Source organism: Corythoichthys intestinalis, chromosome 12 (assembly GCF_030265065.1).
Source record: "Corythoichthys intestinalis isolate RoL2023-P3 chromosome 12, ASM3026506v1, whole genome shotgun sequence".
NCBI lineage: Eukaryota > Metazoa > Chordata > Actinopteri > Syngnathiformes > Syngnathidae > Corythoichthys > Corythoichthys intestinalis.
In genome coordinates, this window is record NC_080406.1 from 35,834,168 (window position 1) to 35,861,391 (window position 27,224).

Consider the following 27,224-nt stretch of genomic DNA (forward strand, 5'->3'; position numbering starts at 1 on the left):
AATGTCGCATGATGATGACTTTCACGAAAAGATTTCACTCTGGATGTTATTTCAACATTTATTATGACGCTGTGGACCCACTAGAATCTCCAAGACCCTCTCAGAAGCTGTGGACCCACTAAGTGGTGTAATACTGGTGTCAAAGCTGCCGTGGGTCAAATAATTCTCCTGTTTTGATATACATTGAAGATTTTTTTGGGCTGTATTTAAATTTAAGTCTTACCCAAATTATGATGAAATAAAACCGAAGTGTGTGAAAGCTTCAATCATACAGTAGAATACATTGATTTTGGCAAGTTGTCATTGTTTGAGAAATCTGTTGCTGTTGGTCGTAATTGTCACTTTTACGGTAGTCGTGGTACTCGTCCACAGTGTCGTTACGGCAGAGGAGCGTGCTTAACGGCACCGTTTCTTCAATGCGCGCTGCAGAAACTCCCCCTCACCAACTTTCGCAACTATGCGGTAAGTTAATATTTATTCTAAAGTGCGGGGCGAAAACGTATATGCACGTGTTTTCGTTGTGTAGGTATTGACGTTTAGAAGAATTTAACATATTTGACGACGAAGTGACAAAAGTCTTATCTTGGGTGAAGTTACTGTTAATGCTTCAAAGGTCACACTTTCAAACCTGTGTGGGTTAATAATACTACAAAACAATATTGAGTAACCCGAACGTTATGTAAATTAGGACAACTCCCACTAAACGCAGCACAGGTCGTAACTAATGTTCAAGTGAAATCATTTCCTGCTTTGGTCATGTTAGTGTTAATTTTTTATTTGTTTATTCAAGTTCTTATCTAACTGGAAAGTGCAATAGGGAATGGGACGTACTACGTCACTGTTTGGACGCGCCTCCATGCTGGCAATATGATTTACTTCCGGTTCGGCAGAGTCAATGCGGATTGTAACGTGTGGTAGTGCTAAGCTAACTCTTTCGGTGTTTTAGAAAGAAAATATGGGTGCTTATTGTTGCGTTACCGGGTGCAACAGCGTCTCCTACGACAAAAAAAGGGGTTAGGAAAAATGGACTCACTTTTCACCGTTTTCCTGCATGGAGGACCAAATATCAGATCACGAAGGTACGACGGATGGCTGGATTGCAGCGGTTCGTCGGAAAAGCATTTCTTATGATCATATTTCTGCTGGAATGAGAGTATTCCCCTCATCTCTACTCTTGTAAGTTGAACGATTTATCCACTTTTTGTTTCAATACGTTTTTCTTTTTTTAACACCGTTGTGTAAATCTGCCTCGGTAGCAATGCTCGCCTACTACGACTCACCTACCTGTTGTGTTCCTAGGTAAACCTGCTGACAACACATCCCGATTGGTCACCATCTCTCTTCTTGGATCATTTGACAAAGAAAATTTGTTCAATGGAGTGGTTCCATTTGTCCTGTGTCGGACTCAAACAAGCCCCTGCTGCAGACGCCATCTGGGTCTGCCCTTCTCGTCGATGAACTGCCGGCTTTTAACTTGTGAAAATGCAAGTACTGTAATGCACATATTTATTCTGCCTGGCTATTTAACTATGGCCAGTGACGTATTATTATTATTATTATTATTATTATTATTTTTTTTAAACCACTTTGACAAAGACACGTTTCATTGTAATGTTGAATTTATATATTCTATTATTATTTTTAAATTATAATATTCTTATTTGCACTTATGGAGACTTTAGACTGTCAATTCAAATAGTGTTGGAAAAGTTGCAATACCTAAAATAGAAATGCAAGAACTGTAAAGTACATATTTATACACCTTTATTTACCTAAGGCCACTGGATGTTTTTTAACTGCTTTGAAAAAAATACAGGTTTTGTTGTGATCTTGTATTTATATAGTATATAGCTTTTTATAATGTATTATGTATTATAATATTTGCTGTCCCCTGCCAGAGTGTGGGCCATTTTGTACTAAAAGGATTTTAAACTGTCAGTTCAAATACTGTGTTGGAGACTAGTACTTGCAATACTTAAAATGGAAATGCAAGAACTTTAAAGCACATATTTATCCTGTCTGGCAATTTACCCAAGGCCAGTAAATAGTGTTTTAAACTGCTTTGACAAAGACACGTTTATTGTGATCTTGTATTTGTGTATTACTTATAATTATATAATATTTGCTGCCACCGTCAGAGGGTGGGCCTTGTTTGCACTAATTTAAAGATTTTAAACTGTCAATTAAAATATCGTATTGGAGAAATTGCATTACTTGAAATAAATCTATTGCAACTTATCAGTCCCAGTTCTTGTCTGCAACACTGTCCAAAAATTGTCAATGCATATTCCAAATAGAATAACAAAATTAAGTCACCTGACTTTGTAATTATTACACCTGTTTATTATGAAGACCTGAAGTAAACAACAAGCAGTTACAGTTTGTCAAGAAGTTGTTCAAGTCATGTTTTGGTATTCATATTTTATTGACTTTTCACAACAACACTTGGGATCGTGTTTGTAAGAGCAGAGCAAACTGAAGTTTCAGCGTGCACTCTTCGCCTTTCCAACCTCTCATAACGCTCCGATGTGGTGCGCTTGACCTCAGAATAACCCAAGAAGAGATATGGTGACCAATCGGGATGTGTTGTCAGCATTTCATATGCAGGTTTTCCTAGTAACACAACAGGTAGGTGAGGAGGAGGAGTAGGTTAGCATTGCTACCGAGGCAGATTTACACAACAGTAAAAAAACCACAAAAAAAAAAAACGTATTGAAACCAAAACGGATAAATCGTTCAACTTACAAGAGTAGAGATGAGGGGAATACTCTCATTCCAGCAGAAATATGATCATAAGAAATGCTTTTCCGACGAACCGCTGCAATCCAGCCATCAGTCGTGCCTTCGTGATCTGATATTTGGTCCTCCATGCAGGAAAACGGTGAAAAGTGAGTCCAGTTTTCCTCGCCCTTTTTTTAGTCGTAGGAGAAGCTGTTGCACCCGGTAACACAACAATACACACCCATAATTTCTTTCTAAAACACCGAAAGAGTTAGCTTAGCACGACCACACGTTACAATCCGCATTGAGTCTGCCGACCCGGAAGTGAATCATATTGCCAGCATGGAGGCGCGTCCAAACAATGACGTAGTACGTCCCATTCCCTATTATTTACTCTCCCTTGGTTTACTTCCTGTCGATTTTCGGTCACTTCCGAATAATTTTGTGGTATTTTAGGGTCACTTCCTTGATAAGTCATTGGCTGCCATTGACCGCGCTAGACGTCCAATCAAGTTAGACTGGCATGGGCGACAAAGGAAATGTATGCATCAGTCCACATTCTGGATGTTAAACTGTAAAATAAAGAGGACTAATGCGTTTTTTCCCTTCAGCCCTCCCAATCAAAATTGATTTGACGTCTTGCGCCGTCAATGGGAGCCAATGAATTAACAAGGAACTGACTTGAAAATGCCCCCAAATTGTAGGAACTGACTGAAAATCTACCAACCTACAAGAAGAGAGAGCAAAGCATCCCCACACAATTTCCCAGTGATTGCATTTTATAGTTTGCATTAATTTTACTCAATATTTAAAAAATGTTGATACTTAAAAGCTGCAATTACTGTATAGGTTATTTCCAATGAGGCTCTCACTGCTCGCACCCGTCCTACTTCTTCTGTCACGAGCAAACGTCATTCCAGCGGAGGTAAGCATCAGGAAGCCCAACATTGTTCTGGTGATGGCAGACGACTTAGGAATCGGCGATGTGTGTTGCTACGGCAACAACACCATCAGGTCAGGCCAAATTAGTGTAACAGGCGCACAGCTGTCTTCTAATCCCTAATGTGCCATTTTAGGACCCCCAATATAGACAGGTTGGCATCCGAAGGGGTGAAACTGACTCAGCACATCACGGCGGCCCCACTCTGCACCCCGAGCCGAGCCGCTTTCATGACTGGGCGCTACGCAGTCCGCTCAGGTCTCTCAATAAAGACTGACTTTCTACTGTATATTGTCTGTTTTATGATATGCTGTTCTCTTCAGGGATGGCAGGGTCAGGCGCAGTACAGGTGAATCTTTTCCTGGCGGGTTCTGGCGGGCTTCCACCCAATGAAACCACCTTTGCCAAGAGGTTGCTGCAACAAGGGTACACCACTGGCCTTGTTGGTGAGCATTTGCTTGCTTATAATATACAGTGGTACCTCGACATACGAACGCATCGACATTAAGGGATTTCCACAAAATCGATTTTTAGATGCATCGCGATTCGACACGTGACGATTTGATTACGATTCATAAAGGTTCAAAAACGATGGTTTTCCCTAATTATGACAGCCGCTCGTAGTGGAACGAAATTCAAGACACGTCTGCCGCCTGGACACCTTTAACGGACGCACGCACAACGTTATGATGGATGCTGCCGGTTACTGAGCAAGAGATTTACTCCTTTTCAAAAGACAGGAAAATAAATTTGTGTATGAGACAGGCAGGGACCCGGCGGTCACAAGTTATTTTTTAGAGCGAGAGGGGAAGAGAGATAGTTCGTTGCTCCTTGTCTTTCAGTTGTCCAGCAGGAGACTGAAGTCGTGTTAACTGGAAACAGTCCCTAATGTTTTGCTAAGTCCCGTGTCCGTCTATCAGAGGTGAGTACACGAACCCTCTTGTACTGTTTAGCCTTTATTGTTGTTGTTTTTGAGATGTTACTAGTTGGTGAAATTAGTACTGCTTTAAAAATGGTTAATGTTTTTGCACTTTCTTGTACAAAAAAACAAAAAAGGCCGTTCAAGGGCAGCTTTTTGTTGTATGGGCATGTTTCCATCGTTCCTGTTGAATCATTAGGATATTTGAAATAAATAATGGACATAAATTTGTTTGGCTACTTTATTAATTAGTTATGTATGTTGGATCGATAATTGTGAAAGCAGTGATCATCGTCAATACCGTGATAATCGTTCAATAATAGAATCGGAGCACCCTGAATCGTAATCGAATTGAATCGTGGGGTGCCCGGGATGGCACACCCCTAATCGACATACGATCTTTTCGACATCTGACGTACAGTTTGACTCGTCATTTGTCTCGACATGACGACATGCTCTAAATACGACGATTTAGGACAGCGTTGCAATTTCATTGATTTTCTCGCAAGACGGCTGCGCGGCAGATTTTCTTGTGAGAGAAATCAATATGGGTTCCAAGTAGAGCAGGGCGGTAAACCGAAAATTTACCGTTACCGAAATTCTTAACGATGACCGACTTAATTTTGACCATGTCGGTAAATTCGGTAATTTTAATAAAAGAAGAAAAATATAGTCTTTTCATCCTGCTTTTACTCTGTGTTGTTCGGCTATGTTCATTCCCCTTTAAGAAAACAGACAGTGTGCTTACGTTTGGAGTCACATGGTTTTCAGGAAGCCAATCAAACAGAAGCCCAGTAGGCTAACGCTAGCTGCTAACGCTAGCTGCCAACGCTAGCGGCTAACGCTACAAGTAAACGGGATGAAGTCGAGCTTAAGTTAGCTTCGCCAAACTTTCACCCGACATTAAGTAAACTCTTGACGGGTTCCAGATAGGGATGGAAAAACCGAGGCTTTCTGAAACAATGAACCACTTTTAAGACAATTGTCCTAAATTGAATCACTGTTTGACACACTGCAAGAGCTCCATCTACTGGATAAACAGTGCACGTTTCTTTTTAAAAGTAAAGTTGACAAATTGCCTCAGCATTACATACATTATCTTCAATAGAATTAAGTGGATGTCATCTATTTCAACCAGGAGATCGTGTCGTCATTAAGTGTGATTTACACAATTAAAGTTGACCTATTTAAGCCTGTGTCATTGCTTTTTTCTGTGAAGATGTGTTCAAAGCAGTATTTGTAATACACGACAGTGCTAGTCTTGTAAGTGCCTCGTCCTAGATGACGGGGAGTAACTATGTATTGTTTATTTTTTGTAAAAATTACAGTACAGTAAGCACAGTGCTTGGGAACAGGAATATTATTTATTGAATACTGTAAGGATTTCCAAAATCATAAGATGTAAATAATTGAGCCGAATAAAAGAAAGGAAAGGTTTGTGAAACATTTTATTTTTTAATTAAGTATAATTTCTGGGGGGCGGGTGGATGTGTCGTATTTGTATCCATTCTAAATATCTAAACGTATGCCACTATCTAGAGCATAATAATGCGGAATGAATTTAATGAAATTCAAGTGATGATATTTTTCAAGTCATACAAGCCGTTATAAATGCTCACACAAGAATTCTTATTGTTTTCCAAGATTTTTTTTAATACTTAATGTTTAGACTGCATATGCAATTGTTAAATTGAAAGCTGGTAAATAAATTTAACGAGAAACTGTTAATTTGTATTCCATGCACTGATTCAAATTTTCAAATTATATAACAGTTTGCTTGGGCGAATTTATCGTCATTTATCGTTATCGAGGTAAATCTGCTCAATTTATCGTGATACGTACTTAAGGCCATATCGCCCAGCCCTAGTTCCAAGTAAGCCTGTTGTGATATCCAATAAATCAATTTATCGCACGGGAAATAAAAATAAGGGCGGTATGTAGTGGACCAACATACACAAGTACACTGGTGTTTCAACTTAGTTGAAAATCCAATTTAATAAATGTCACAAAAGAAACAGTTTAACAAAATATCTTGGGCCAAACATAAAAGAGGCCAACATAACAAAAGGCTTCAACCCAACTGACCTCCAGACACATCTCTGTGGCCGTTTAAATCAGGGCGGACTCTACTAATGACCACTTGAGGGGGTAAGACAAATTAACCAAACATTGTCAACTTAATAAAACGACAATAGATGGAAAATATACATATATTCAAACAATAATTATGTAATGTGCATTTAAACAAACAGTGAAAACTTTACTCCAAACAATCATAATTAAACCAACTTAAATATCCCCCCTTCAGAATGGTAGGTGCCAGGTCATACACAGCTGTGGTCGTTACCTCAAATGGGCAAATAAAATCTAGTACCGGCGGTAAACATTCAGACAAATATTAACTAAAGCGTGCACTCATTAGAAAATACATGTCCAAAAAATATCACATATTAACTAAATCTTGAAACACTAAATTGTGGTAGTGGTGGTGGTAGAGTATATTGTTTTGTTTGTTTGCAAGTTTGAAGACGCGAAGTTTTCATTTTTGTTTAGTTATTTGACCACACGACATGACTTTGGACTGAATGACCACAATTAGCTTGACCATACTCATTGACAATTTGACACCTTGGATTACCATCGGCCACATCGTTTTGTCTGATCCTGCCGGCTGACATAAACACATGGTGAGTGCACGTTGAAACATTCCTAAACCAGCATATTATTGAAATTGTCAGATCAGTGTTTTTTTAATTATTTAAAAAATATATATTTATTGTATTTAATGTTTGTATTTATTTAAGAATAACAATGTATTCCATTTGAATGGGTGGTTTATTAAAGTGAGTTGTCATTACAAGAATGGTTGAATTGGTTAAAAAAAAAAGACAATAACATCGCATATCGGCAATAAATTATGAGACAATATACCGCTTACTAAAATTTGTTATCGCGACCGGCCTAGTCCCAAGAAGGTTAGTGCAAGTGTTGAAAAAAGGAAAAAGGTGACGCTTCGCATTGAAATTAAAAAGGTAATGATAGAAAAATATGAGCGTGGTTTGCGCGTCAGTGAACTAGCTCGACAAGACACACATGTTTATGATCTCGACGGCCCTTAAGCAAATAGTTGCCTTCAAAATGGTCAAAGCATTGAAGAGGACCCCTATTCTCTCTAAACGTCATAGCACTATTTCGGAGGAGATGGGATGCCTTTTGCTGATATGGATTAAGGATAAAGAAACCTCCACCCGCCGTCTTCTCCAACCCATGTCGCCAGTCTCTTAAAGTTATAGCGCAGAGGAAGGATGGGAGTCTGAGGCGGTGTCAAAATAAGTAGCCAAACTGTGATATTCTACTTTATTAACATTCCAGCAGCAACGTTACACACAAGTCAATCAGCATGGACACACAGTAGAGCCTAGTTCGGGCCTAAAAAATCCAGCCCGACCCGACACGGCCCGCTGGTATTGAGGCCCGACCCGGCCCGAGCTCGATCACTTAACTAGATTTGCAGGCCCAAGCCCGAAAAACCCGTTTTTTTTTTTTTTTTTTTTTTTTTTTATTTATTTATTTATTTATTTTTTTTTTTGAGTGACGCGGAAAAAACGCAGGAGCAGCAATTTATTTTCATTTCTTCGAGTTGGCAGAAAAAAACGCAAGTTTTCTTAATGTTTAAATAATCTACATATTTTTTTTAGAATTATCAAAGCATTCACACAACGAAATAACGCTGGGAAAGTTTGTTAAACATATTTCTGAGTGTGTGGGATATTGTTCTCACATGGACGCGCCTCTCTGACAAGGAGAGGGAACAGGAGAGGGCGGCGCCTCGGCCGTGCAGCGGGAGGACAAGAAGAAAAAGCGGCCGGCGCCACGGCGTTCGTGCACACGCACAAGCAAAAGCGCAATACAGAGAGCATGCTCTCCATTTTTTAAAATTTTTTTATTTATTTTTCAAATAATTTATTAGTCCGGCATGGCGGCCCGACCCGACCTGACCCGAACGTGAATGCTTAAATTGTGGGCCGAATGTCGGGTCGGGTCGGGTTCGGGCACAAAATCTAACCTCTAACACACAGTAAAAACTAACAACCTCTGGCTTTTTCAAAAAACAAGAAACGTTTCAGCCTGGGTCATCATAACTGTAACTATAGTTCCGCGGGTGAATTCTTTTTTACTTCCGATTTATTTTTATGATTCCGATTTGTATTGATCATTTATTTGTTTTTCCATTTGTATTTGTACCTGCAGGATTTGTGACATACGACCATTTCGACTTACAAAACAGGTCCTGGAACGAATTAAATTCATATGTAGAGGTACCACTTTTTGCCTAAATTGTTGTCCACGAGTATCCTCTAGTGGTCTATTAGTGTATGGTTTTCACTCGCATACAATATCTCACTAAACATAACACCCCCAAAATTATATCCTTTAAATTCTAGTAGGGACAGAGGTTCGTTTTGTCATAAATTGATAACTTGTGTTCATTATTGTTGTTACAAAGGAGGATGAAGAGTGAGTACTAGTTTCAAATCAGCCAAACAGGTTTAATGTAGAAAGCTGCCAAAGTGATTATTTTTTTAAATTTATTTTTGGCTTAAGGCAAAATTCTTTGTTCATTCTCCCCTACAAGTATTATGTTTTTTAGGCAGAGGTGAGAATTGTTATATTTATTCATTTATTTTGCTTGGTATTAGTGTTCAATGTTCAGGCGATTTGTTACACTAACATATGTTAGTATAAATGTTATTGAAACAAAATACCTTTTCACATTAAAGAAATCATTTTGTATATCGAATCGCGGATCAAGAATCATGGTATGAATTGAATCGTGAACGTTTGTATCTTTACAGCCTCGCCGAACCTACCCCACCCAAAAAATCCATGATTACTATCGCTGTAACAGTCCACTTTCGCTCCTATTAACTTTCAACTTGGACCAACCCCCAAAAATTCAACATTCATTCTCATTAACTTTCAACTCAGACTTAACAAAATGTGTTGTCCCAATCACATATTTTTGGTCCCTTTTCTGAGTTTAAGTTTGAGTCACCTGATTTTGAGGATCTCCCGATACAGAGTATCATTTGGTACGACCGCAAAGTATTAAGGAGAAAAAAAGCACATCTAAATGTAAAATATTTCTATATTATAGACATAATCACTCTTGCGTGATGGAATCTGACCGTTAGCTTCCCACCATAGCTAGCATAACATTCTCCTATTGGCGGTGTTTCGGTTCCGCCGTTTTCGGCTGTGTTTCGATGTTGCGTAGGTCAGACATGTTTACAGTGCCCTCCATAATTATTGGCACCCCTGAAAAAGATGTGTTTTTTAGCTTTTAATATATATTTTTTTTTATTCAAATAATATGGGACCTTAATGGGAAAAAAAGAAAAATCCAACCTTCAATACAAGTGCATTTATTCAGGGGTGAAAAAATCCCACATAAAGAAAAGTATTTGACATCAAATAACGTCTGTCACAATTATTAGCACCCCTGGTGTTAGTACTTTGTACAACCCCCTTTTGCCAACAAAACAAGGTCTGGGTACTGAGATGGCCATGGGAGGAGCTTGATTTTGTCTGGTGAACCATTTCTCTGTAGATTTGGCCATATGTTTAGGGTCATTGTCTTGCTGAAAGACCCAGTGACGACCCATCTTCCGCTTTCAGGCAGAGGGCAACAGATTTTGATTTAAAATGTCCTGGTATTTCAAAGCATTCATTATGCCATGCACCCTAACAAGGTTCCCAAGGCCTTTGGAAGTGAAACAGCCCCACAGCATCACTGACCCACCCCCATACTTCACAGTGGGTATGAGGTGCTTTTCAGCATGCGCATCTTTCGTCGCTTGCCAGACCCACTTAGAGTGTTTGTTGCCAAAAAGCTCAATCTTGGTCTCACACAAAAATACACACGGTCCCAGGCTTCAACTGGGACCGTGTGCTTTGGTCAGATGAGAAAAAAAAAATATTTGAAGCTAAAAAACACATCTTTTTCAAGGGTGCCAATAATTATGCAGGGCACTGTATATAGAGACAAGTTTCTGAGGTACTTCCGCATTACTTCCTTATGTCTGCAAAGCAACTTCCGTTTTAGAATTTCTCTATTCAAAACAACAGTGCCGCCCACCTAGCCAATCATGATCGCGTTTGCTTGCCGGTACTAAGCAGGACATGTTCCACCCTTCTAGCCAATCATCATCACGTTTGCAATGGCGTCACCAATTAAATATTTATGATATCGTGCCATATCGATATTGTGATATAACATAGCCCATTTCATGATAGAAGGATTTTTTTTCCTGTCACACAGCACTAATGCAACCTATAATCTATATCCGATTAGGTAAATGGCACCTAGGCTTGAACTGTGAGCGTAGAGGGGATCACTGTCACCACCCCAATCAGCATGGCTTCACTTTCTTCTACGGCCTTCCTTTTACCTTATTCAACAGCTGCATTCCGGGATTGGAGACAGACATCTTGTCCTGGTTGCAGAATGCGCTCGAAAAGCTGTCCTTGTTGTTAGCGGTTGGACTTTTCACATTGGTAAGACCGAATGAGACCTTTCACTTCAGTTCTAGTCTGTTTGCTTGCCAGCAGTAGTCAGTGGTTCTCAAAGTGTGGTACGAGTTCCACGAGTTTTACATGGGCTCGTTTTTGTGTTATGAAAAAGAATGACTGAATTAAATAATCAAATAACCTTTTACAATCCACTACAGAGAATTTCTGTAACTCATTGTCTATTTTTACATTAACCACACTGTAACTCTACTTACCACTTACAACGCTTAACCTAAGAAAACAGATCAATAACCCTCTTACTGTCAGATCAATTTTATATCATAAATTAACATTGGCTGCTATTGAATGTGATAGATGTCTAATTCATTTGGACAGACAGGGCCTTGCAGCAATCGTCCAAATGGATTGGACGTCTATCGTCGTCAATGGCACTGAATCACGACAATTAAATTCTAGCCATCCCAGTTCAAATGGATTTGACGTCTATCGCTTTAAATGACAGTGAATGAGTTAAGCAAGTGCAGTGCTTTTCTATTCAATTCAAACTACAAAAGAATCACATTTTTGTTCAACCCTTTGATGCCTGAATTCAAATATACATCAAAACGCAATCATAATAAAAAAAGGAGAAAATTAAATTGAAAAATACAAAAAAAAGGAAAATCATAAAATATAAAAAGAGATTAAATAGAATATGGGAAATTAACTAAAAAGTAATTTTTAAAAAACAAAACATTTAGAAATTTAAAGAAATACAAAAAATATTAATATATTTCTCGTTTTAATTTATTATTGATGATTTTTTTTTGTAAAAAGTCTATTTTAAATTGGCTCTATATGTACTCCTTTTTTCATTTTTAAAATATATATAAATTTTAGCATTTTCACATGTTTATTTTCTATATTTAGTTTTTTTTTTGTATGTTTTATGTATTCCTTCATTGCCTTATATACTAGTACGTACAGTGTATTTGTTAACTGTCTTTGACTGCCATTTGACAGCGATAGATGTCCAATCCATTTAAAGTAGTAAAAAGCTGTTTCTCTTCGTAATTCTAAAAAATTAAAAAACAGAAAAACAAAACAATAAAAAAAGCACTTGTGTTCAGGTATGCGTTCGTGCTGGTGGCCTGGTGGAAATCAGTGCGCGGCTTTTGGTGGCGCTCTTCTTGTTGGGAGTCATTGCCGTTGCAGTATGGTACATTCCCTTTGGATTTCTGCCCTGGTGGAACTGTATCATCATGAGGGATCAAGAGGTGGTGGAGCAGCCCATAACAATGGAGACACTGCCCCATAGGTTGCTGACGGAAGCGCAGCGGTTTATCCAAAGGTTTCAGCACCAGATGGCACTTATTCTTATATTTGGGAACGGAGTGTGGTAAATCTCGCGTGTTTTTCATCTTTCCAGGAATGTTCATCATCCGTTTCTTCTGTTTTTCTCTCTGGCTCATGTCCACACGCCACTCTTCTGCGCGCCACCGTTCGCTGGCAGAAGCCGCCACGGTTGCTATGGTGATGACGTGGAAGAAATGGACTGGATTGTCGGTAAGTGTGACACTTGGAATTCAAAATTTGAATTTTCACGATGGTGCAAAATTTTGACCAAAATATGATGGGCGAACTGTTCTTTTGTAGGTGAACTTACCAAGACCGTGGATTCATTGGGCCTGACTAACGACACTTTGATATACTTCACATCAGATCATGGTGGACACCTCGAAGATTCTCTTCCGCTGATTGGCCAAAGAGGAGGATGGAATGGCATTTATCGAGGTGTGTGCCTTTAGAAGTCCATGTTTTAAAGGGACAGATGACACCTTTATAATTTGGATACCAGCGAAAACAATCTTGTTTAACGTTTGGTTACCTGAAGTTACATTTAACTCAGTGCCATTGACAAAGCCAGACGTCCAGTCATGTGACATCTTCTGCTGTGAACGGAAATGAGTTTGTCACGAGTAGACGTCCAATCTGTTTGAAGTTGGAGGGTCCAAATGGATTGGATTTCTATCACTTGCCACGTTTACAAGGAGCCAAATATTCCAATTACAATCGGAATATTTGTTCAAACCGAATAAATGTGTTCCATATAAACACCTCATTCAGAATGAACAGGCCCAAACCGAATGGAATTTCATTCCGATTCACAGGGGTGGAATATTCCTTTTCCCAAACCGATTAGAAGTAAAATTATATCATGTAAACAGGGAAGCGGAATGGTGTCTGGTTGCGTTCTTTCTGCGTATGCTCCGTACTGACGTGGTGACGTCACTCGGTGACGTAACGTCACTTGCAACATGGCTTCCAAGCACACGCACAGCGCACCCACACAACTTTTTAAATGAACGGCGTATCATTCTGAAGTTTTGTTTCCACTCAAAGTTAAAACAGCAGCTGATCTGACGATCGATCTCCATGTTTTGCAACGTGACGCTTTGTTTCGATTAATCGCCGCATGTCAGACGGCAGTTGTCAAACGTCCTTTCGGAATAAAGGCAGTCACATGTAAACGCTGGATTGGAATAGATGAAGTGACATGTAAACAGCTGATGTGAAATTTCCATTCGGAATGATTTGAATCGGTATGAATAAAAGTCAGCATGTAAACGTGGCTAGTGTCAATGGCAGCCAAAGAGTTAACAAGTATACATAAGATATTTGAGGACTACATGAGTTAGGGCTGGGCGATATGGCCTTAAACATGTATCACGATAAATTGAGCAGATTTATCTCAATAACGATAAATGACGATAAATTCGCCCAAGCGGACTGTTATATAATTTGAAAATCTGAATCAATGCATGAAATACAGATTAACTATTTCTTGTTGATTTATTTACCAGCATTCAATTTGATATACTGTATTTAACAATTGTACATGCAGTCTAAACATTAAGTTTATAAAAATGTATTGTAAGCAATAAGAATTCAAGTATGAACATTTATAACAGCGTGTATGACTTGAACAATGTACATTGTCAAAATCAATATGCCTGTGCAAACATGTAATTGTAACACAAATGACTTGCAGCTTGAACAGTACACTTCAAAAAGACAACTTATTGTTAATGGCTGCTGTGACATAATTATTAAATACAAGTGTTTACTTTATGGTTTAAGGTTTTTTCCCCCCCCAGTGCATTTTTTAATAAATGCACGCACAATAAAAATAGCTGGGGCCATTTCTCGGTCATTATAAGTTTTGCCGTTGGATTGTACTTTATGCTGAATGCTTTACCATCACAAAAGCTATCAGAGGAATCACACACAGACAGATACAAAATAACGCCACATAGTAATTGCTAGATGCAGTCCGTGCCCAATCCACTCATTAAGTTCAGCAGTTTCGACAAGGTTAGAACTTAGAGCCGCTATCCGACTCCATAACGTTCATTTGTAGCGTTAGCCGCTAGCTAGCGTTAGCCTGGCTACCAGTAGAAAGCACTGAAAGCACCATCTCCGGAAATCGTGAGAACAAAGGAGGACAGCGGGTGAAAGCCCGTCTGGATGCCACCAAGAGTCTACTAAATGTCGGTTGAAAGTTTGGTGAACCTCCCTTAAGCCACACTCCATCACGTTTTGCTTGTAGCGTTAGCTGCTAGCGTTAGCTTACCGGGCTTTTGTTTGATTGGCTTCCTGATGATCACGTGACTCCCTACGTAAGCACATTCACAGCTTTCTTAAAGGGGAAACAAACATAGACGAACAACACAGAATCAAAGCGGGATGAAAAGACTATATTTTCTTGTTTTATTAATTTACCGAATTTACTGACATGGTCAAAATTACGTCGGTCATCGTTAAGAATTTCGGTGACGGTAAATTTTCGGTTTACCGCCCTGCTCTAACATGAGTACATGAAAATAGTATTGATTAAAAAAAAAAAAAAAACATTTAAAATATAGACAATGTAATTGAAGAATAAAACTAAAAATGGGAGGGTTCTAAAATTAAAGAAACCATTAAATATTTAAAAAAAAAAAAAAAAAAGATATAAAAGTAAATTTAGAAATTTAATCCATATGAAATGTTTTTTAATTTTTTTGTTTAATCCATTTGAAAAGTTTTTTTTTTTTTCATTTAATCCATATGAAATGTGTTTAATTCTTTTTTTATTTAAAGAATTACTTTTCATATGGATTAATTTTAAATATACTTGTCTAAAATACAAATGAAAAAAAGAAAAAAATATTTATAAATTCCTTTCTTTATTTTTTTCACATTTTACCCAAAAATATTTATTTTTTAAATTTTATTTGTAATTGTTTATTTTTAAGTAATTTCAGATATATTGTTTAAAAAGTTTTCTTTTAATCTTTTTTTATTTGTATTTAATTTCCTTTTAAATTGTATTTTTGATCAATCTTTCAGTCTTTCATCCATTTTTTAAATTTAAAAAAAAAAAAATCTTTATTATCTATTAAATTCTTTGAGCAACCGTCTTTCGTGATATGTCCCTTGAAATAAGATTTCTTGTTCTGATTCGAATTTTATCCTTTCAAGGTGGGAAATCCATGGGCGGCTGGGAAGGCGGCATCAGGGTGCCAGGAATCTTCCGCTGGCCGGGCAGACTACCAGCTGGGCGAGTGGTGGACGAACCCACCAGCCTTATGGATATCTACCCTACACTGAAACATTTGGCTGGGGATTTCCAACTGGACAGGTCAGCCATCGACGAAAATTAATCGACAGCTAATCGAAATTTGAAATCTAATTTAATAGTTGACTGGGCTCACCCAGTCAAAATGGATTGGACGTCTCGCTCCGTCAATGGCAGCTAATGACTGTATTAATGTACAGAAAGTTTCGATTCTAGACACTTAGATGGTCACAACCTCATGCCACTGTTGGAAGGGAAGGTGTACCGATCAGAGCACGAGTTCATGTTTCATTACTGTGGCAGTCACCTTCACGCAGCACGCTGGCACCCTCCAGACAGTAAGTAAAGTTCTATGATTTTTGATTAGTGGCCATGTTTACATGCAAATAATAACCCATTTGGCAGTAACCTGGTTATGCAAGGCAAAATAAACATGTTCAAAAACTAGCTAACTCTTTTCTATAGCAAATACTGTAACCAAGTTTTTGTACATGCTAAATTTGCAAATTATTGTTGTCTAATACAATGGTGAAAAACAATACAGAATGCTTTCCGAGTGAGGACAAAACTCATGACTTATTAGTGTTGTGAATTTTTTTTTTTTTTTTTGATGTTAAAAACTACAAGAATAGCGAGATTTAACTTTCGGAAATGATGCGATTTGTGTTATCACTTTCTCTGCATGTAATGACTTTGCTGTGCAAGTATCATCTCAAAATTTTATTGAAACTGGACTCCCTCTAAGTGGTTTTAATGAAAAAATTCTAAATAACCGAATAATAACAATAAGGTACTCCAAGCAGGAATGTGCAGACAACTGAGCTAAGCAACCTAGCTGATAGATGCCAGCATGCTGTTTTGAAGGCATCGGGAGAGAGGCTAAGGCTATGTTCACACAATTTATAATTTAAAATTCAGTTTACTCAGAATTTTAAACTCATTATGCAAATTTAATCAAATTTACAAATCACCATATTCACTTGATAAAATGAGTTAGGTCCATTGCGGCACTATGAGTATTGCTATCGCAAAACCACGCCCCCAAATGAGAAAACTCTGACACCAGCCGTAGATTTGCATAGGAATGTACTGTGTGGTCATGACTTAAAACACTTTAAACTTTAATCTTTACTCTAAAATTGCAAAAATCTCGATGGTACAGGCGGTACCTATAATTCCGACACCAGATACCCTGAAAAACTGATGGGAGGAATTTTTTTTGGTGCCTTTTTCAAAGCCTAAAAGAACGCTCGCCAAACACAAGCTATGGATCAGGCTCTGTCGTCGACCACATACAGTACAGTGCCTTGCAAAAGTATTCGGCCCCCTTGAATCTTGCAACCTTTCGCCACATTTCAGGCTTCAAACATAAAGATATGAAATTTAATTTTTTTGTCAAGAATCAACAACAAGTGGGACACAATCGTGAAGTGGAACAACATTTATTGGATAATTTAAACTTTTTTAACAAATAAAAAACTGAAAAGTGGGGCGTGCAATATTATTCGGCCCCTTTACTTTCAGTGCAGCAAACTCACTCCAGAAGTTCAGTGAGGATCTCTGAATGATCCAATGTTGTCTTAAATGACCGATGATGATAAATAGAATCCAAATGTGTGTAATCAAGTCTCCGTATAAATGCACCTGCTCTGTGATAGTCTCATGGTTCTGTTTAAAGTGCAGAGAGCATTATGAAAACCAAGGAACACACCAGGCAGGTCCGAGATACTGTTGTGGAGAAGTTTAAAGCCGGATTTGGATACAAAAAGATTTCCCAAGCTTTAAACATCTCAAGGAGCACTGTGCAAGCCATCATATTGAAATGGAAGGAGCATCAGACCACTGCAAATCTACCAAGACCCGGCCGTCCTTCCAAACTTTCTTCTCAAACAAGGAGAAAACTGATCAGAGATGCAGCCAAGAGGCCCATGATCACTCCGGATGATCTGCAGAGATCTACAGCTGAGGTGGGAGAGTCTGTCCATAGGACAACAATCAGTCGTACACTGCACAAATCTGGCCTTTATGGAAGAGTGGCAAGAAGAAAGCCATTTCTCAAAGATATCCATAAAAAGTCTCGTTTAAAGTTTCCTACAAGCCACCTGGGAGACACACCAAACATGTGGAAGAAGGTGCTCTGGTCAGATGAAACCAAAATTGAACTTTTTGGCCACAATGCAAAACGATATGTTTGGCGTAAAAGCAACACAGCTCATCACCCTGAACACACCATCCCCACTGTCAAACATGGTGGTGGCAGCATCATGGTTTGGGCCTGCTTTTCTTCAGCAGGGACAGGGAAGATGGTTAAAATTGACGGGAAGATGGATGCAGCCAAATACAGGAACATTCTGGAAGAAAACCTGTTGGTATCTGCACAAGACCTGAGACGGGGACGGAGATTTATCTTCCAACAGGACAATGATCCAAAACATAAAGCCAAATCTACAATGGAATGGTTCAAAAATAAACGTACCCAGGTGTTAGAATGGCCAAGTCGAAGTCCAGACCTGAATCCAATGGAGAATCTGTGGAAAGAGCTGAAGACTGCTGTTCACAAACACTCTCCATCCAACCTCACTGAGCTCGAGCTGTTTTGCAAGGAAGAATGGGCAAGAATGTCAGTCTCTCGATGTGCAAAACTGATAGAAACATACCCCAAGCGACTTGCAGCTGTAATTGGAGCAAAAGGTGGCGCTACAAAGTATTAACGCAAGGGGGCCGAATAATATTGCACGCCCCACTTTTCAGTTTTTTATTTGTTAAAAAAGCTTAAATTATCCAATAAATTTTGTTCCACTTCACGATTGTGTCCCACTTGTTGTTGATTCTTGACAAAAAATTAAAATTTTGTATCTTTATGTTTGAAGCCCGAAATGTGGCGAAAGGTTGCAAGGTTCAAGGGGGCCGAATACTTTTGCAAGGCACTGTAAATGAATGTCAAGACTAAGAGTGTGACAATATCTCGATACAGCGATATATCGCGATATTTTGCAACCCGATGGGTTATCGATATGCTCCCGCCAAGAATCGATACTTTTATTTAACATATTGGCCATACAATGGAGTATGGATGCTGTAAACTGCTCAATGTTTGTTGAGCAATTCCTTGGCGGTCCACTAGGGGCGCTCGGGAGTGGCGGTGAGGGTAAAGTGCGCACAAGTTGTCTAGAGAAGAAGAGAAGCTCCAAGTGGGTTGAAAAAATAAAAAAGCTCCGTGAGAACGGTGGAGGGAAAAAATGAGAAAAATATTGCTACAAATCACACATGGGGACACACTTTAGATTTTACACCAACAAGAAAGGAAGCAAGGTGAACAAGGACTTTGCTGTATGCAAGAATTGTCTAAGAAAAATAAGTTTCACTGGGAGCTGGTGACGTAGTGAACACTGGAGTTTGTGAGCTTTGCTTTCATCACTTGAGGTAAGAAAGTTTTGCAATGTAATTGACTTTTTAATTTACATGTATTATTTTGATGACATTTGGTGTTGAATGATATAAAATAAACCAGGACCCTAAACTGGATGAAAATGAATATCGAACAAGCCCACATGAATTTACCGATTTATTTGAGAACCAATTTCCATCTAGTTTACTACACAAACTGTTATTACTGTCATTTTGATACAATAAGCTATAAAAATGGTTTGAATAGGTTCCAAGATATATAAAGTGATGTGCATGATAATTAATGTAGCCTACATATTAAAAATAGGTAATTATTGAATTTTTAATTTCTATACATTCAATTCATATTTTTTTAAATTCAATACTTCCAACACACACAAAAAATCAGGATTTCAACTCAAACGCTATGAAGTAGCTAATATTTTTTGTTTTATTTTGTTGTTTTTAAGGTGAGGAAGACTGTGACTGAGCAAGTCTGACATCTTAATTGCTGAAGCAGATAGCGGAAGTGCTCAAACCAAGCAACAAAGTTCATATACGAAGAAAAGACCCACCAATTTTATAATTGCCCCACTCCAAGCTCAACTGCTGACACCTACGGCACTTTTTATTTATTTTTTTATCTCTCCAAGCGATATCAGTGGTCGTGGTTGGTTTCCTCTATATGTGCAGGGGCACAATTTGCAGTGGATTTATATTTTACAGCAATGTTGCACAGAAAAGGTGTCACTGTTTAATAAATGACTTAAACAGTATTTTTTTCTATTTTCAAATATCTTTTTTTTTTTTTTTCCGTTTCAACAGTTGTATCGTAGAATTTCATGTATCCAATTTCTGACCAATACATCGATAATCGCTGTATCGTGATATAATCGTTATCGTGAGCCTTGTATCGCGAATCGTATCGTATCGTGAGGTGCCCTGAGGTTCCCACTCCTAGTCAAGACAGTCACCAAGTAAACTTATGATTGCTCAAAGGTAAGTAATGATCATTTTGTAAAAATAATATTTGATAGCATGTAGTACAAACGAAGACTTAACTATTAACATTAGTTTGCTCTCATTTGACTGCCTACTTGTTTACTAGACTGTCACTACACAAATAGAATAATATATTATCTAAGCTGTCAAGACCCCAGCACTGAAAGTCCAAAGTAAACACCAGAAACTTTCTCAAAAAAAAGGAAAATGTACTTACGTTTGGTCACGGACGTACATGAGGGAAAGTTGTCATCACACACAAACCTAGCATGTTGCTGCTGTCAACTCGCCTGCACGCCGCTCTGTCAACGTTATCGCTTTGAGCATTTCTTTACGCTGTATTCATGTTGCACATGCATGTTTATGATGTAAGTTGTTTATTTAGCACATGTAGATAATATTGACAATCCAACTGAATGTAAAAGACTGCTTATTCATCGCTACAAAAGCTTCGGAAGAAAAATCTGACAGAACACATGACATAACCTTACTAAGTAGCTTATGCTATAGCTAGATAGATATTCGGCCTGTGGGGTTTCTCGAGTGATAGCATTTCGCCTCGATTATAATAATGGTCTCCTCTCTGTAAAGTGTAATACCATGGACATACCACTCCACTGCATACTACAAACCATCTCTATCTCAATTTTCTAGACCAGGGGTCGGGAATCTGAGAGAGCCATGAACACCACAAATTTTTATATGTAATTCCGTGAGAACCATACAATATGTTTAAAACTAAAAATACAAGTAATGTGTGCATTTTATGTAATTTCAACACTTGTAAAGTACAACAAGTCTCTGAGTTCTTTTTAATAACATTGTTATGCTCTTGCTAATCAACGATGAGTATGTCTTACCATTAATGCGACTTCTGGTGCTGCATGGTTTTGCTGATGACTTTGTAGTCTGGTTGATGCTTGGTGGAGTTAAGCTTCATACAGGCGTTGAGAAACTTAGGATGCGTCTCTTTTCATGTTCAGGAAGCGCCATGAATCCTGTTTTTCCCCACTACGCACACTGAAACAAGTTTATCCATCGGTAGATTTTTTTCTTTAGCGAACTCAGTGAAGGACGTGAATAAATCCTCCCCTCTTGTTTTCCCTTTCATAGTCAAAAACCTTGCAATCACGCTGAACTGGGATAAATCGCTTACGACTTTTGACTCATCCAAAGTGAAGAAAAAAACAGTGCCGCATTTATGTCCTTCACTTGCGTTGCCTCAATTTGATTTGACATTGTGATGGTACGATCGTAAACAGTTCTTGCTGACAGAGACAGAGGCATGTCTTTTATTCATTTAATTATCTTGTCTTTAGTCCGAAAAGTCGTCAAACACTCTCCACAACGGCAAATTCCTCTGTCCATTCCTGCTGTAAAGTATGATACTCCTCGTCTTTCTTTCCTTTTATCTTCTCAAAAGGGTTTCTAAAATTAGCTTACAAGTTTACTACACACACATGCGCACATCGGCCACTATTTTCGTCTGCAAAATACGGCAACTCCACTTGAACAGTGATAGACATAGACACAACAACATGTATGTTTGCGACTTTCCTACTAAAATTACTGCGAACCGGCTTTCTAGCCATCGGTCGTAGTATATGGACTACGTGTCCCATGATCACCCTGGGCTCACGCAGCCAATGGCATAGGACTTGGGGAAATCTAACGGAGCACATCTAGGTTGCTATTTGAAGATATCTAGTGCGAATTGTGCGAGTATTGTCGGAGCATTAAAAAAGTTAACATTCGCCGCAAAAGTCACGTCTGCTCATTACTGCACAACACCAGCATATAACCGGTGACCTTCGCCGTTTCGCGCAATGTGGAAAGGAGTATAACAATTTTAATTAAAAAAAAAATAAAAAATTAAAGATTGGTTCCCGACCACTGTTCTAGACGAAGTCTTAAAAACAAAACAAAAACAGGTCTATTACCAGTTGTGGTTGTGCAAATTCAGAAATTTGAACTCGATCATCCATAAATCGTTCGTACACTCAGTCGCTTTCAATGAGAGAATTTGACAATTAGCCTTGGGTTGTCTGAGTTTTCCAAGGGCGCGGGGCTTTGCGATAGGTCCATTCTCCACAGTTTCTGTGGCCTAGCCTAAGTATTCTTATGGAATGTTGATATGGTTGTTTGGTTTAATTCATTAATAGTGAGTTTTCCCACCTGTCTTTGAGGTCCTGAATTGTTGGCCGTCTTTGAATACAACTCGTTCATAATCAAATGATTTTTCTCTCCCTTTGTAGCTACTGTAGCCTACTTTTACACTGTATTAGCTTGTATTACTTTGTCAATACGTCACAAATTCACATAGAAAAATAATAATCTCAGTATTTTTGTCATCCTTTCAACATCACCAATTTGTAATGTTTCAGGTGACTCCATCTTCAAGGTGCACTTTGTCACCCCAAACTTCTTCCCCCTGGGAGCCGTGGGATGCTACGACACACATATCTGCCTTTGTCACGGCGACCATGTGACGCGCCACGACCCGCCTCTTCTCTTTGACCTTTCCAGAGACCCCTCAGAGTCGCGTCCCCTCAGCCCCGACACAGAGCTGCGCTATGGCGAAGTCCTCCATCGGGTTGCTGAAGCCGTGGAGGTACATCAGCGCTCCTTGACAGACGAGCGACCGAACCAGCTTACCATGGAGAAGATTTTGTGGAGGCCCTGGCTTCAGCCCTGTTGTGGAACATTCCCATTCTGTGCCTGCAAGGAAGACTCAAGGTAATGGAGACTGCTCAAAAAACTAAAGCGAACACTAACGTAACACATTGTAGATATAAATGAATGAAATATTTTTATTAAATACTTTGTTCGTTCCATAGTTGAATGTGCTGACAACAAAATCACACAAAAACTATCAATGAATATCAAATTTATCAACCCATGGAGGTATGGATTTGGAGTTATATACTCAAAATGAAAGTGGAAAAACACACTACAGGCTGATTCAACTTTCATGTAAACAAGTCAAAATGAGGCACAGTATACAGTAGTGTGTGTTACCTCCAAGTGCCTGGATGACCTCCCTACGACGCCTGGGCATGTGGCTAATGAGACGACGGAGGGTGTCCTAGGGTATCTCCTCCCAGATCTGGACCAGGGCATCACTGAGCTCCTGGACTGTCTGAGGAGTAACTTGGCTCTGCCAGATGGACCTAAACACAATGTCCCAGAGGTGTTCTATTGGATTTAGGTCAGGCGAACGTGGGGGCCAGTCAATGTTATCAATTCCTTCTTCCTTCAGGAACTGTTGCATACTACAGCCACATGAAGTTGGGCATTGTCGTGGACCAGGAGGAACCCAGGTCCCACTGCACAAGCGTAGCTTATAAAAATGAGTCCAAGGATTTTATCCCGATGCCTAATAGCAGTCAGGGTGCCATCATCTAACCTGGAGAAGTCTGTGTGTCCTTCCAGGAATATGCCTTTCCTGACCATCACTAACTCACCACCACACCGGTCATGCTGAATGATGTTGCAGGCAGCATAATGTTCTCCATGGGCTCTCCGGACCCTTTCACGTCTGTCGCATGTACTCAGGTTGAACCTGCTTTTATTGGTGAAGAGCACAGAGCCAGTGGCATAGTTGCAAATTCTGATGGTGTTGGAGCCATATTAGTCATTGGCAAAGTTGTGTTATTTCGTATTTGTTTGGATTTTGGAAAGAAATTGGTTTGTGTTCTGGAAAGATGGCGCCCCCTTTTTGTTGTTGATGGTATGGTAGTTGCAAATGGTGCACTAATCAACTGACACCTATCAGGTGTGTTTAAATGGAAGTGAGAAGCCAGTTTTGTTTTGGACACAGACGGGGTAGCCACACAGTTTTTGACCACCTAAACCATCTGAACAGTTTTATTAAACTTACAAGACATACGACCACGACTCATGATCACTGACCATATCCAAAACTTGCCATAAGAAATTCCTCATCATTGTTTGGATTGTAAACAAGCTTCGAAACGCCTGGATCGCAATAAACCACAACTGGATCATCATCAGAAGGTGCGTCTGAAATTTTATACCCCGATACGCCCGGCTACCTGGTAATCGAAAGCCGGCACAGATGGTCTATGGCAAATGTCTCTTAAGCTCTACGGCACAGGTGTCAAACAGATTCCAGAAAGGGCCAAGTGGGTGCAGGTTTGCTTTCCAACCAATGAAGAGGACACCTTTTCACCAATTAGATCTTTTACATGTGTAATCAGCTAAACTTTTTCAGGTGCTGCTTGTTTCAGCAGTAAGTTCATTGGTTAAACTCTCTGCGCGTTATCGGTTGGAACAAAATCCAGCACCCACTAGGCCCTTTCTGGAATCGGTTTGACACCTGTGCTCTACGGTGATTGGCAGTGAGGACAGGGCTCTCTACAGGATGTCAGGCCCTAACCTCACGGAGTCAATTTCTGATTGTTTGGTCAGAAACATTCACACCAGTGGCTTGCTGGAGGTCATTTTGTTGGGGTCTGGCAGTGTTCATCCTATTCCTCCTTAAACAAATGAGTAGATACTGATCCTGCTGAGGGTTTAAGGATCTTCGACGGCCCTGTCCAGCTCTCCTGGAGTAACTACATCTCTCTTGAAATCTCCTACAGGACAACAGGTTGGTCCTCAGACTGTCCAGGAACTCAGTGATGTGCTGGTCCAGATCTGGGTGGAAATCCCTCAGGAGAACATCCGCCACCTCATCAGGAGCATGCCAAGGCGTTACAGGGAGGTCATACAAGCATGCAGAGGCCAAACACACTACTAAGCTTTATTTTGACTTGTTTAAAGGACATTACATCAAAGTTGGATTAGCCTGTAGTATGTTTTTCCAATTTCATTTTGAGTATAAATCCAAATCCGAACCTCCATGGGTTGATACATTTCATTTTCATGGATAATTTTTGTCTGACTTTGTTGTCAGCATATTCAGCTATGGAAAGAACAAAGTATTTAATAAAAATATTTCATTCATTCAGATCTACAACGTGTTATGTTAGTGTTCCCTATATTTTTTTGAGCAGTATATTAGGCCAGATGGGCGTTCTGCTGGAAGGTTGTAATTTACAGTGTTTGCCTTAAGAGGGCAGAATGTGACTGGCAAGTTTTGCAACGACAAGAGAGGGGGGGAGTGTCTGATAAATACAACAACATTAATGCCTAAATTGACAGTAGTACATGATATAGCCTTGATCACTGTAGGGCAGGGGTCCCCAAACTATTCTACATCGGCCAGCAGTGTGTGCTGGATATCTTTCCAACAAAACAGGACGACACCTTTGCACCAATCTGGTGCCTTACAAGTGTAATCAGTTTATTGTAGTCAGGTGCTGCTTGTTTTAGCAGAAACCTCATTGGTTAAACGGGTTGTGCTCGATAGGTTGGAACAAAAACCAGGACTTAGTTTGGGCACCCCTGCTCTAGGGTCTGTGAGATCCATGTTAGCTCACTGGCTGCCACGGACAGCGGTAGACGAGAGGTCCAATCCAAATGAATTGGTTATCGATCGTCAAGGGCACTGCAACATTCACTAATGAATGCTAATTTAAAATATGACATGTAAAGAGCATGGAGCATCTTTCAAGAGGCTGCTATTTTAGTGGGTATGACAAATAATTTGGCCCTATGAATTCTCCCTAGCAATTAGTGACCTGGCTAAACAGTCTGAGCTTTTCTGTTGCTTCATGTTTCTGTTTACTGATTTGAATTTGTTCTTTTAAAATTTTAATCTTAAATGCTTTGATTGCACTTCATGAATTCCACCTAGCAAGAAGGGACTGGGCTATTGCGTAACGCCTTACATTTTTCTTTTTGTGTCTACTAGATTTCATTTTATCTGTGACATTTGATAATGATTAAAAAGGATTTACGTTGCTGTTGCTAGTCTATCACACATTTGAGTGGGCCTGTGGGGCAGATACACCTTGACCCAATGTTTTCCACCTAGCAATAAATTGACCGGAAATGCTATTTGAGCATACCGAGTGTGTTCACTTTTTTTTTTTTATTGAGCGAATGATTGTAATTCATAATTGTTTTCATCTTACTTTTTTGTAACAAGTGCCTTAAAACCTCCCAGTTTCAATGAATGCAACACCTATTAAACTCATGCGTGAAATATGCTTGTCAGCAAGTAGATAGGATGTGGGGAAAAACTTAATGAAGTATACATTTATCATAAATTAATGTTTTTCAAAGTTTTAACAGCAGATAAAAAATGTGTGCGCCAGTGCTTATCAAAATCAGGTATGTGTGTAACTTTCTACATTCCAACATTAAGATTGTGCATTGATATAAGAAATTGGAAACACATTAACTCGTTGGCTTCCGTCAACAGCAGCCAATAAGTTAAACAGTATTTGGATTAAAATGTGATATTTTATTTTGAGAGCAGAAGATTTATGATTTTTTTTTTTTTTTTTTAAATGCAGCTTTCCATACTCATTAAGGTACAGACACCTATCTGCATTATTGACACTGCACTTTGCTCTGTCTGTAACATACGCAAACTCCCCGTTTCCCTTGTTTTGGCCTGGGTCAGCATTGGAATTTTCATTGAGTCTCTCTCAGCAAGTGGAGGACTCCAGAAAGCTAGGGTGGATATAGTCCCGATGGGCTCGTAAGAATCCCCCCGTGGCTCTCCATACTGTATCTTCCCCAATAAAAGACTGTAAAGACTGTGTGAACCTCTCCAGCCTCAGTGTCATCATTCATCATCATCAGCACTTGGCCTGTCTCCCTCCAGCAGTGGCTGACTGTCAAAACATCAGAGTTGGCTGCAGCAGAAGCCAATAATTGCTCTCCTTCCCATCCCCGATCTCCTCCTTTTTCTCCTCCACCTCCAACTGCTCTCTTCATCTACTCCTCCATTGTGCCTGCAGATATTCAGCTTGCATCTGCAAGTGAATTCGGGAAACGTCACGTACATCATTACAGTAATCGTTGCACTTCCAAGCACGGTATTTACTACCCAACCCTCGCAGCGGAGAGACGTGCCTCCAATCCACTTGAAGTTCATTACAGTAGCTCCTCTGTTCTATCTGCTTGAACGTAAATCACGCAGCCGAGCGTACCTAATAACGTTCGCCTGTGCATCAATGTTAATCATGGCTGGTGGGATGGAATGA

General features: G+C 39.4%; 1 protein-coding gene and 1 long non-coding RNA gene across 4 annotated transcripts; both read left to right on the forward strand.

Annotated features, from left to right (window-relative positions):
- Window positions 1-26,959, forward strand: arsh (arylsulfatase H). Of its 3 annotated transcripts, XM_057853304.1 has the most exons (13): window positions 4-150; window positions 373-462; window positions 3,571-3,735; window positions 3,798-3,919; window positions 3,985-4,107; window positions 10,936-11,138; window positions 12,224-12,444; window positions 12,523-12,659; window positions 12,750-12,887; window positions 15,618-15,777; window positions 15,931-16,052; window positions 22,488-22,839; window positions 24,708-26,959. In XM_057853304.1, exons 2-13 carry the CDS (start codon window positions 458-460, stop codon window positions 24,745-24,747), a joined length of 1,788 nt encoding a protein of 595 aa, XP_057709287.1. In that variant the 5' UTR covers window positions 4-150; window positions 373-457; the 3' UTR covers window positions 24,748-26,959. The 3 variants fall into 3 exon arrangements, with proteins under 3 accessions (XP_057709286.1, XP_057709288.1, XP_057709287.1); XM_057853303.1 differs by having other exon boundaries at window positions 1-462; XM_057853305.1 differs by having other exon boundaries at window positions 1-462; window positions 12,607-12,659.
- Window positions 18,667-20,074, forward strand: LOC130927459 (uncharacterized). Its single transcript, XR_009066432.1, has 2 exons — window positions 18,667-19,137; window positions 19,572-20,074. It is a non-coding gene; the product is annotated as an uncharacterized LOC130927459 (long non-coding RNA).
- Window positions 26,960-27,224: the final 265 nt, after the last annotated feature.